Here is a 13,343-nt window from a genome sequence, read left to right on the forward strand (position 1 = left end):
CTAGGGATAGGCCCCTCCCACTTCCAAAGACATGCACCTGGGGATTGGTTGAGTGGCAACACTAAATGGTCCCTAGTGTGTGAATGTTGTCTCTCTATCTGTGTTGGCCCTGCGATGAGCTGGCGATTTGTCCAGGGTGTACCCCGCCTTCCGCCCGATTGTAGCTGAGATAGGCGCCAGCGACCCCGGAAGGGAATAAGCGGTAGAAAATGGATAGATGGATATCATTTGAAATTATTTCTGCCGGGCTCTGTGGCGTCCTACTGTGTTCAGTGGTCCTTGAACGCACCGCACCGTAAAAAAAAACCCCATCTCGTATCCCTCCGAGTATAGAACGATGACTACGTTATTGAGCTTGGTTTTTAAAACCATTCAAACTTAAAACTTTAACACTAACCATTGGGAATTTGACTATGGTTATCTACTGTATAACGCTGTTTATCGGTGTTAAAGTTAAAGTTAAAGTAAAGTTAAAGTAGCAATGATTGTCATACACATACTAGATGTAGTGAAATTATTCTCTGCATTTGACCCATCCCTTTGTTCACCCCCTGGGAGGTGAGGGGAGCAGTGAGCAGCAGTGGTGGCCGCGCCCGGGAATCATTTTATGGTGATTTAACCCCCAATTCCAACCCTTTAATGCTGAGTGCCAAGCAGGGAGGTAATGGCTCCCATTTTTATAGTCTTTGGTGTGACTCGGCCGGGGTTTGAACTCAGGACCTACTGATCTCAGTTCGGACACTAACCACTAGTCCACTGAGTAAGTTAATAGTTATGAGTTGAGTGTATCCCTAATGGTACGATATTGTAGCAGGACACGCGGCTGTTACTTGATTGGTCGATACACAACTACATTTTGGTGTTGACCGCCATCAGTGTGTGAATGTGTGTGTGAATGGGCGATTGTGGAAATACTGTCAAAGCGCTTTGGGCTCCTTAAAAAGGGGTAGAAAAGCGCTATACAAGTACAACCCATTTACCGTTTACTATTTGATTTGGAACGGTAGCGTTGTGTTGTTTCTGTCCTTTGACCAACTCCATGCTACAATGTCTGGCTTCTCGTTATCCTCGTCCGGACAGAAGGGCGACACGGCAGTCCGGCTGGATCAAAGAGACGTCGGAGACACTTTACTAAACCAAAAGTTGCTTTATTACAAGCGAGCCTCATTACACAGGACCGCAGCGCCTGGAGGAGAAAGTCAAAAAGTTCTGTCTCTCCTAACCTGGAGAAGCTAAACCATCACTTTTATATTCTTCCTTCCTGTCTCTCTGGGTGTGAGCGTTAAGTAAAGAGAGCACGTTCTGAGGTAAATGTTGGCGTTGAGCTAGACGGGTAGTCTTTTCTCAAGGATATGGTTATTAATTTTGCATTCTGAAGTCCCAATTAGGGCTTCTTTCCTTCGAGAAGTGATCCAATCCACCTTACTTCAACTCGGTGGTTTGCTTTCTCCGAAGTGAATAGAAACATTCACTTTAGCAAAACATAATTTGAGTTCATCAATTCACTTCACTCGCAACATCGTTGGTGTTTGCCATCTCTGAACCGTACCGTGACAAAAGCGAGCCGTACCGGCCGGTGGAAACGCGGCTGCTGTCGTCACGCCACACAGACGACGTGAGCTAGCGCCCAGATCCATGCATCCATTCGGACGCACGTCGTCCGCATGGATGCTCTTTGAGATCCCAACTATTTGTGTCAGTCCCCGATTGCTTTTGGACCAATTTGTCTCCCCTCTTGTCTCTCTGTCTCCAAGTTTTTTAAGGGCTTGGCCCGTTGTCGTGGGCAACCCATGTAAATGGTCCTTGCACAGAAATCCACCGCCCCCGACCCCCCAAAATTCCGGCTTGGTAGAACCACGACACATAGAGTAGAGGCTCCGCACACACACTGCTGCTGCATTCCATTTTGGCTACAGTACTAACCTCAACCTTTTACTACAGTGGAACCCGCTGCAGTCGGTGCCGCTTATGTTGACGCCCGATTATGTCCAGCTCGTTCTTGAGTCGACTTACACATTTGAGAGCGAAAGGGGTCAATTCTACGTCAAACCGCCACATTTATGTCGGAAAAGTATTCCTAAGGTCGTCAATATCGCAAAAACAGCCGTCTTGTTACGTCATTTTAAAACGTCAACACAGCCACTTCCTGGCAGTAACAAGGTGGATGTTACCGTAGCAACCAGACACATTGTTGTTGGCGGTCAATACATCCGTTTGTAACCCGTTCCAAAGGTTTGCACAAGAAAACGAATTTTACAAAAAACGAAAAAATGTTACACATAGGAAATGACATTAATCCAAACACCCAAAAATGATTTTCTAAAGTATAATTCTCGATTTACATGCATTGAACAATGTTCTCTCGCCGTCTGAGAAGTGTTGTAAGGTCCCTATTAAGACCAGGCATACAAGTGTAAAAATAAGTGAAGCAATACTATTTTATTCCAGTTCAGTTTATTTTCAGTCTAACAAAAACATATTCAAACATGGATCACGATTCAAAAATGAATCACATGACTGAAACAGGCAGAAGCAAAAAAGCTTATATGCCCAACATAAAAATGTTTACATTCAATTAAGTTACCTTTTCTAATAATTTTGTAATACAAAAAGAAATATAGTCATTCAGCATTTACATTTAAATTGCCCTTTAACAAATACAAAAATATGTACTTACACACACGCACTTTTTTGTAAATAAATAAACATACATACCTTCTAAATGCAACATTTAACCAAACAAACATACATTTCTAGTTCCCATAACTTTTTAAAATACATTGTGACATGTTCTTTTTGAAATTAAATACTGAGTCACTCATTGTTATTTCTTTACCAACAGAATTCCACAGATTAACACCGAGAACAGATAAACATCTACGTTTAACAACTAGTCTTGCTTTTGGTAAAATAAACTTAGATTCATCTCTTAGATTTCCAAAGGCCTTTTTTAATAATAATCAAGTTTAATGAGTTTATAGGTATTTTTTCCCAAAATATGTTCAAATTTAAAACTTTGGAGGTTTCTCTGCATAGTTAAATTCACAAAAATTCTAGAGGATTTTTTTTTTTTATTAAATATATATTTAGCTCTTTATTTGATGCAGCTATTCCATTTCCCCAGCTCTGCAGCATTTGTTCACTTTTTGAAACAAAAAGGAAATAACTGCAATAGAAACTTGTCACAGGGTGTAAAGGTCCTTTTTTTCAGTGATGTACCCCATGGGAACATTTTTTTTAGTTCAAGTACCCCCTAATCAGAGCAAAGCATTTTTGGTTGAAAAAAAGAGATAAAGAAGTAAAATACAGCACTATGTCATCAGTTTCTGATTTATTAAATTGTATAACAGTGCAAAATATTGCTCATTTGTAGTGGTCTTTCTTCAACTACTTGGAAAAAAAGATATAAAAATAACTAAAAACTTGTTGAAAAATAAACAGGTGATTAAATTATAAATAAATATGTCTCCACATAGAAGTAATCATCAAGTTAAAGTGCCCTCTTCGGGGATTGTAATAGAGATCCATCTGGATTCATCAACTTCCTTCTAAACATTTCTTTCCTAAAGAAGAAATCTTTAACATCAATATTTATGGAACATGTCCACAAAAAATGTTGCTGTCAACACTGAATATTGCATTGTTGTATTTCTTTTCACACTTTATGAACTTACATTCATATTTTCTTGAAGTAGTATTCAATAAATATATTTAAAAAGGATTTTTGAATTGTTGCTATTTTTTAAATATTTTTCAAACCATCTCATGTAGCCCTTGGCATACCTTCAAGTACCCCCATGGGTACGCGTACCCCCATTTGAGAACCACTGGTTTAAGGGGTTAAACCACTTAGAGTAGACATAGCCTAACATTCCACACGGCAAAACGATAAAAGTATGTTCGATTCCTGCCGATATCAGTATTGACCACAACTCAATGCTCCAAAATCGGTATGGCATCGGGACAAAGGGACCAGCTTGTTGCATGTGAAAGGTGGTGCGTACGAACACCGTGTGGGAGAAAACTCAAGTATCCAAATAAAAATATTCACAATCGAAGAAAATTTTTCAACAATACTTACTTTGGGCGGTTAGTTCCAGTTCCGCTTGTGTCGACACAAACGGGTTCCACTGTACTACTTTGAATCGACCCCAAGTGATCAATCACATTTCTGTCTTGTTATTCTTGTCTTTTTATTGAAAAACAAAAAAAACGTTAAGTGCTGACATGTAGCGGTGCATTATTTTTGTGCATTTCTGTTGTGTATGTGTTTTGTTTTGGTTCTTTTTCCGTTGTGGTGTTCATGCACATGGTTGTCGCCCATCTCTCCGCCCTTCCCCTTGCCCCCCCCCCCCCCCCCCCCCCCCCCTTTTGACCGCTGTGTCGTGTGCGCCCCCCGCAGGAGAAGACGAGCGCCCTCAGCCTGAGCAACGTGGCTGGGGTCTTCTACATTCTGGTCGGAGGACTCGGCTTGGCCATGCTGGTGGCCTTGATCGAGTTCTGTTACAAGTCCCGAGCCGAGGCCAAACGAATGAAGGTGGCAAAGAATGCACAGACTATTAACCCAACTTCCTCGCAGAATTCACAGAATTTTGCCACTTATAAGGAAGGGTACAACGTTTATGGGATCGAAAGTGTAAAAATTTAGGGGGTAGGGAACAAGGTTTTCATAAATTCCCCCAAACTGCACGCTTTTTTGGCTCCATCCCTTCCATCCTTCAGTGTTAGTGAATGACCAGGTTGGCCGAGGGATCGGTGACTTATGATTTACTGAGAGAAAGACATATCAACCCTTTTGTTCACGCATAACGACTGCCTTTGCGCCGAGGGGTGTTAGCGCCACGCTCCGCGGAAAAACCCGCTCGCGCCGCTTGGATATTTGGGAAATAATGTTGGCAAAAAGTCTAAATGGATGAAAAAATGACTAAAGATAAAGGTGTCATTTTACAAGGAATCAAAGATAATTTAGTGAGATTGTTTGTAATTGTTTTTATTCAAAATTTGAGCTTATTTTGTATTTATTTATTTTGTTTTTAACCAGAATTTGACAAAATACATTTGTGAGATTTTTAGAATCAAGTGAACTTTTCTATTAGTAAAAGCGTAATTGGGAGAAAAGTTTTACTTTTTAATTTTCAATAGTATTTCCTCTGAATTATATGTATGTGTGTGTATGTATATATATATATATATATATATATATGTGTGTGTATATATGTATATATATATATGTATGTATATATATATATATATATATGTTTGTATATATGTATATATATATATATATATATGTTTGTATATATGTATATATATATATATATATATACATATATATATATGTGTGTATATATGTATATATGTGTGTATATATATATATGTGTGTATATATATGTATATATATGTGTGTATATATATATATATGTGTATACATGTATATATATATATGTGTATATATGTATATATATATATATATATATATGTATATATATATATATATATATATATATATATATATATATACAAGTTAGGTCAGGTAAAAAAAACACGGCTATTACTTCCCTACAAGCCTGTTTCGCAGGTTTCCCTGCTCTTCGGGGGAAATCCCCCGAAGAGCAGGGTATATTCCACCCTACCCCAGTATTGAGCACTGTATAATGGATAAATCACAGTAACCTCGACTACATATATATATATATATATATATATATATATATATATATATTTTTTTTTTTTTTTTTTTTTTTTTTTTTTTCATAATGAAAAAGCATTTTTAATCTGAATTTTATATATATATATATACATATAAAATGGTGTTGTATTATGAGATTAAAAAGAAATAATCTATTTGCACATTTTGATGATAGAAAAACAATATAGCTATATATATTTGTTTTTTTTTAAAGGGAATATTTAATCCTATTTATCTGAATTTTAAATGTGTTTTTCTCTCTTTATATACACATAAAAATGTTGTGATATTATGAGAATTAAAATAAAGTTTATATTTGAACAAAATAGGAATTGTGAGTAAAGTCGTACAGTAGTTTCATGATGGAAAAACTATATATTTTTGGGGTGGGACCGCGGATTTAATGGAAATTTTACAAATATAAAGTTATGATAATACCAAATTCAAGTGAAATTTTCTATTGCAGAAAATCTTAACTGCAGACCAAGTTATAGTTAAATAATTTTTTATTCATTTTTTTAAATCGCATTCCACTTTAATTTTACAAAAAAAGTTGTGATATTACAGGAATGAAAAGAAATCTTCCATTGAAAAAACATTATAGTTTTGAGACAAATCTTATTTTGGTTTCATGAGGGAAAACTTCCATTTTTAAACGTAACTTAAAAAAATATAGTTGTCATGTTATCAAAAGTATACAAAATTTCCTGTTTGAGAAAAATCGTAACTGTGGGACTTGCCATTGTTTAAAAAAGAATAACTTTTTTTAATACAATTTAATTGGAATTTTACAAAAATAAAGTTATGCTTTTATGAAAAAACTGTAGATTGAGGTAATTCATACTGTAGATTTGTGATGAAAAAACATTGTAGCATATTTAATCGTGGGGTAAACATTTTTTTTATCATATTTTTACAAAAATAAAGTTGTGATTTTATGAGAATTAGGTGAAATTTTGTATTAGGAAAAAATCATAATGTGAGATAAGTCATACTGTAGTTTCATGATGGAATTTTTTTTTTTTTAAATCGTATTTCATTGTAATTTTACAAGAATAGAGATGGGATATTAGGAATATAAAGTAAAGTGTTCATTGGGGGAAAGAAAGTTATAGTTGATTTTTTTTTTTTTATATTATTTATCATTTTAGAAAAATGCACTTGTGAAATCACAAAGATTAAGTAAAATTTTACATTAGCAAAAAAACATTGTGAGACAAGTCATAATTTCATCATGGAATTTCATTAAGGAACAATATCTTTTTTTTTGGTATTTAATTGAAATGTTACAAAACAAAGATGTGATATGAGAACTAAGTGACATTTTCTAATTGGGAAAAAAAGGGTAACGTGCGATAAGTCATACTCTATTTTCAGAGTGGAAACACTTTTTTTTTCATTTTTCATTTTACAAAATAAAGTTATATGTTTAGACTCGTGAACGTTTCTACTAGAAAATATGTAATTATACTGTAGTGTAATTTCATGATGGAACAAATATTTATATAATATTCAATCATTGAGTCATTTTACAAAAACAGAGTTGTGATTTTATGAGAATCAAAATCAATTTTCTTTTCGAAAAATGTGATCATTAAAGTAGTTTCATAACGTAGAAATCCATAATTTATAGTATTTGATTGGGATTTCACAAAAATAACACTGGTGTTATGAGAATACAGTATCAAATAGTGGTGTATTTTATTTTCTGATAAAAAAAAATATTCGGAATATTAAAAGAAATAGTTTAAATATTAGAATGTCAATTAATATTTTAAGCTTACAACAGCAGGACTCAAAATGTACACGTTTGTATCTTTTGATTTTTCTTTATGACATTGGATGAGCTAAATGTGATGCAGAGACTACAGTCCAATATTGCTAGACTATAAAAATGTTTTAATCTTTTTTTATTGTTAAGAAATTGTTTCCATTAAGTTGCAATTTCATGACTGCAAGCTAAATGTTAAGGTGGAGATTATAGTAAAGTACATGATTCCTGGAATAGAGGTGTCATCGTACCACAAAATAACTTTATTTTGTAATATAAGGAAGTTGCGTCCGATAAATTTAATGTTCATGCTCCAAAAATACATATTTGTATTGGGGTTTTTTTCATTCAATTTTGACGTTACAACTTTTCTCTTAAGTCACATCTTGAATATTGTTTTTTTCCACGTTCGGAAGTCTTGGTTCTTGTGGTCCAGGGGTGTCAAACTCATTTTAGCTCGGCTGGAGGAAATTCTGTGCACATGCCGGCTGGACCATTAAAATCATGGCATGATAACTTCAATATAAAGACAACTGCAGATTATTATTTTTTTTTTTTTTTGTCTTACTTTGGCCAATAATAGAACAAACGCATTCTGAAAATATCACAATAGAAATATAGAAAGAAAAAAAATACCCGGCAGTGGTAAAGTTTCGATCCATGAAGGAAAGAAGAAAGTGAAGGAATGTTTATAACTGAATGCATTTACATACGCACAAACATTTGTTTTATTTTGTATTATTTTTGTTGTGAATGAAGTAACGTTTATCCAAAAGACAATATAGGATGTGAGATATAACAGGATAATGCATACATTTATCATTAGTTTTCAAAACGCTTACAAAAAAGTGGGACCCCATTTTTACAACTCGATGGGGTCCCCGGGACCCCATTTTTAAAATTCCTAGCGCCAACACTGATGGAGTATTGGTGCGTGCAAAACAGCAGCAGGCGGCTGTAATACTAATCAAATATCATCCCGGGGGCCGTAGATCATTCATTCTTGACTTTGACACCCCTGTTGTAGTCGATCAAGTTTTTTCTTTTCATTTTGGTCCGTAGCAAATTTGTTCAAAGAACCGGAGCTCCGAACGTTTTTTTCTCGAGGGTCGTGGCCTCGACACTCCTCGGTATCTTGTGTGTCCATTTAAGTTCCCGTGCCGTTTTTTGGTACCATGTCCATGTATGAGTGTTGATGCTTGTCTTAGTCCACATCCATCTCAGCAGCAATGCTTGCACATGGTGCCACCATCCACATCCACATCCACATCCACATCCACATCCACATCCACATCCACATCCACATCCACATCCACACATAACCACGCGCTCCTCACCTTTGGTTCCCATCCCCCATCGCCATACATCTTTTATCCATATATAAATATTACCTTTCACGCTTACGGATGCGGGGAAAGACTGTCCTAAATGTCCACCCTCCGTCCGCAGATGACCTTCGGGGACGCCATGAGGAACAAAGCGAGACTTTCCGTCACCGGGAGCACCGGGGAGAACGGTCGGGTGATGACTCCGGAGTTTCCTAAAGCTGTCCACGCCGTCCCATACGTGAGACCCGACATGGGACTCAACGTCAGCCTGACAGATCTGTCCTGATCCCTGACAGACTTCTGAGTGCCTTACCATGCTTTCAAAAAGAGCGCTTTTGGTCTCCTCTTTTTCCGCTTTTTGGCTCGCTGGTTCCTTCCTCAGTCGCTCGCTTCTGTCACGGAACTTTTTTTTTTGTTAACCCCGAGGGACACAGGAGTGTTGTCCATCACAAAGTTTTAGCCTCCATGCGTCATTCTTCATATTTTTACACCACCAAGAAGAAAATGGCTCCCTCGGTGATCCTGGGATATCACTTATCGTGTGTGTGTGTTTGTGTGTGAGTGAGTGCGTGTTTCTGTCTGTGTGAGGACTTGACTGACAAGTCAGAACTCATTCCAACCGTGTGTGAGTCTGTTTTTCTGTCTGTGTGGGGACTTGATCGACAAGTCAGAACTCATTCAAACCGTGTGTGTGTCTGCTTTTCTGTCTTTGTGGGGACCTGACCGACAAGTCAGAACTCATTCCAACCGTGTGTGTATGAGTCTGATTTTCTGTCTTTGTGGGGACTTGATCGACAAGTCAGAACTCATTCAAACCGTGTGTGTGTCTGCTTTTCTGTCTTTGTGGGGACTTGACGGACAAGTCAGAACTCATTCCAACCGTGTGTGTGAGTCTGTCTTTTCTGTCTGTGTGGGGACCTGACCGACAAGTCAGAACTCATTCCAACCGTGTGTGTGAGTCTGTTTTTCTGTCTGTGTGGGGACCTGACGGACAAGTCAGAACTCATTCAAACCGTGTGTGTGTCTGCTTTTCTGTCTTTGTGGGGACTTGACGGACGAGTCAGAACTCATTCCAACCGTGTGTGTGAGTCTGTTTTTTCTGTGTGCGTGGGGACTTGACCGACAAGTCAGAACTCATTCGAACTGTGTGTGTGTGAGTCTGCTTTTCCGTCTTTGTGGGGACTTGATCGACAAGTCCGAACTCATTCCAACCGTGTGTGTGAGTCTGTTTTTCTGTCTGTGTGGGGACCTGACGGACAAGTCAGAACTCATTCGAACTGTGTGTGTGTGAGTCTGCTTTTCCGTCTTTGTGGGGACTTGATCGACAAGTCAGAACTCATTCAAACCGTGTGTGTGTGAGTCTGCTTTTCCGTCTTTGTGGGGACTTGATCGACAAGTCAGAACTCATTCGAACTGTGTGTGTGTGAGTCTGCTTTTCCGTCTTTGTGGGGACTTGATCGACAAGTCAGAACTCATTCAAACTGTGTGTGTGTGAGTCTGCTTTTCCGTCTTTGTGGGGACTTGATCGACAAGTCCGAACTCATTCCAACCGTGTGTGTGAGTCTGTTTTTCTGTCTGTGTGGGGACCTGACGGACAAGTCAGAACTCATTCGAACTGTGTGTGTGTGAGTCTGCTTTTCCGTCTTTGTGGGGACTTGATCGACAAGTCAGAACTCATTCAAACCGTGTGTGTGTGAGTCTGCTTTTCCGTCTTTGTGGGGACTTGATCGACAAGTCAGAACTCATTCAAACCGTGTGTGTGTGAGTCTGCTTTTCTGTCTGTGTGGGGACTTGACTGACAATTGTGTGTGTACGTGTGTGTGTGTGTGTGTGTGTGTGTGTGTGTGTGTGTGTGTTCTGCCACCTCCCAAACAGGAAGCACATCCGCATTAAAATGTGAAATAGTCCCTTTTTTTTTTTTTTAAAGAAACTCAAAGAAAATGTTTATTTAAAAAAAACTATTTTTATGTATTTTCACAAAATAGCTTTTAAAAAGAAACTTCCATTACGGTTGCAGGAAAGAAGAGCTTTTACGGTGTCATTTTTCCCCACCGATTTGTTTTCCCCCCTGTATATTTTATTGTGTGTGTTGATCTTTGCTCGACATTCGGATTCGGCCCCATTCGTCGCGGTTTACCTGGCACGTAAAACGTGACAAATCAAGGGGGGGTGCACTATCCACTTTAGCCACCAGATGGCAGTAGAGTGTTGAAAACGTACTTTGTGGCAGTCCCAACTTTGACCAGAGTGGCGCTTTCCATCATTTTCAGTGGACCGCATCGCAAAATCCCACGAGACCCGCCCAGGAACGGAGCCATATGAATCCCTTCCTTACTGTAGGTTTTCTGGAGTTGGCAATTTGTTTCTCCTTGATGAAAAATCTCCTTTTTGCTGTTCGTGTTGTTTTTTCTGCAGAAGACCAGGGTTGTTTGTTGTGCTTTCGATGAAGTGAACCTGTTTACACACCATGAATGCAAAACAACGTAACAAGAAAAAAAACAAGGAAAGGTCGCCGTGGTAACCAAAGGCCAAATAAGTGAAGGGTGCCAAACAAGTTCTCGTGCCAGTCGGAGTCTTAAAAGTCAATCACTGTCCTTTCAGTGAATGTAAATCCCTTTTTGTAAGCTAATGTACAGTCGATGGCTATGACACTCGCTCACGTTATCACTTTTGGCTTCGATTGTGTTCTGTTTTGGTTTGTTTTTCTTATTGCATCCACCTGACAAAATGACGCGGCGGCAGTTTGCATGCGGCGCCGCCGATACGACGTTTCTCTCCATTACTGCCGAAAAACATCGCGTTTACATTTTAATGTAGAAGTCGTGCGGTGTTTTTGAATTTGGGAAAAAAGAACTACAAAAAATAATGTTAGACATCTATATAAATAAATATATATATACAGGATATATATACATATATTTTCTATAAAAAGGTGAAGTAAAAATGTAAAAAAAACCAAATGTATAGCCCCCTTCATGATGGTGTCAAAGCTACTTTCATGAGTTGAAATGTTAGTTTTCCTTTCTTTTGGATGACATGACGACAGACAAGCACTTCTAGTCCTCTTTTATGACCTGTAAAGAGCGCCCCCTGTATGTCGGGACCGGGGGGGTAAGAATCTGTATTATTACTATGGCTGTTGTTCTTTTGTATTCCGACTATAGATACATATACTGTAGTTGCTTCTAAGTTTCATGGCGTACTTCAGGCTATTCTCACTGACATTTTGTATATGGAATGTGTGCTAACTTGTTTATTTTTGGGACTCTTTCTAAATAAAAAATGGCTGATTTCTTGTTAGCGCTCACCACTGTCTCTCATTTGTGAAGCAGAACGACCCAAAAGCCTTGAAGGTGACTCCGATGATGTTCTAACATTTGCGTCCCATTTTCACAAAGGCTAAGGACCCGGGGGGAAGGGTTCTTAAAGCTAGCCAAAGATCATCTATACCAGGGGTAGGGAACCTATGGCTCTAGAGCCAGATGTGGCTCTTTTGATGACTACATATGGCTCTCAGATAATTATATTTATATAGCGCTTTTTTCTAGTGACTCAAAGCGCTTTACAAAGTGTCACCCAATATCTAAGTTACATTTAAAGCAGTGTGGGTGGCACTGGGGGCAGGTGTGTAAAGTGTCTTGCCCAAGGACACAACGGCAGTGTCTAGGATGGCGGAAGCGGAATCAAACCTGGAACCTTCAGGTTGCTAGCACGGCCACTCTACCAACCGAGCTATGCCGAGTAACCGTGTAATACTCTTCCATATCAGTGGGTGGCAGTTGGTAGCTAATTGCTTTGTAGATGTGGGAAACAGCGGGAGGCAGAGTGCAGGTAAAAAGGTGTCTAATGCTAAAACCAGGGGTAGAGAACCTATGGCTCTAGAGCCAGATGACTGCATATGGCTCTCAGATAAATCTTAGCTGACATTGCTTAACACGATAAGTAATGAATAATTCCGCTGGTAATCACAGTTTCAAAAATAACGTTCGAATTATAAAACATTCTCATGCATTTTAATCCAACCATCCGTTTTCTACCGCACCTTCTCAAGATGTCGCATTAATGGTAAGACGTATTATATGTATTATTGGTTAACTTTTATGATAACAATGTTGTTAAAAAGAATGAGACTTATTATACTCTAAAAATGTTGGTCTTACTTAAAAATGCACAAATTTAGTTGTATTCAGTGTTGAAAAATGTTATATGGCTCTTACGGAAATACTTTGTGAAATATTTGGCCTTCATGGCTCTCTCAGCCAAAAAGCTTCCCGACCCCTGCTCTATAACCCTCCTGAGAGGCAGCGTCCTCAGCAGTGGACATTAGATAGATAGTACTTTACTGATTCCTTCTGGAGAGTTCCTTCAGGAAAATTAAAACATGGCAAGATGACAAAATCCATTGTGATTCATACAAATTCTTCAAAGCCAATTAACAGTAATAACAATAACGACTTTGTATGATTTTATTGTCTAGAGCATGGATGTCAAACTCTGGCCCGCGGGCCAAATTTGGCCCGCCGTGTATTTACATTTGGCCCTTGAGGCAATATCA

The 13,343-nt window shown here is 38.3% G+C and overlaps 1 protein-coding gene across 2 annotated transcripts in view; it reads left to right on the plus strand.

Annotated features, from left to right (window-relative positions):
- Nucleotides 1-12,095, plus strand: part of gria2b (glutamate receptor, ionotropic, AMPA 2b) — a 94,949-nt gene extending 82,854 nt beyond the window's left edge. The window contains exons 16-17 of one of the 2 annotated variants that reach the window (XM_061892166.1): nt 4,403-4,537; nt 8,910-12,095. In XM_061892166.1, the coding sequence (XP_061748150.1) occupies nt 4,403-4,537; nt 8,910-9,074 (300 nt within the window). In that variant the 3' untranslated portion in view covers nt 9,075-12,095. Of the gene's footprint in view, nt 1-4,402; nt 4,538-8,909 lie in introns of those variants that run through there. The other variant, XR_009805043.1, reaches the window with a different exon arrangement.
- Nucleotides 12,096-13,343: the final 1,248 nt, after the last annotated feature.

The sequence above is a fragment of the Nerophis ophidion genome, linkage group LG29 (genome assembly GCF_033978795.1).
Source record: "Nerophis ophidion isolate RoL-2023_Sa linkage group LG29, RoL_Noph_v1.0, whole genome shotgun sequence".
Classification (NCBI taxonomy): Eukaryota; Metazoa; Chordata; class Actinopteri; order Syngnathiformes; family Syngnathidae; genus Nerophis; species Nerophis ophidion.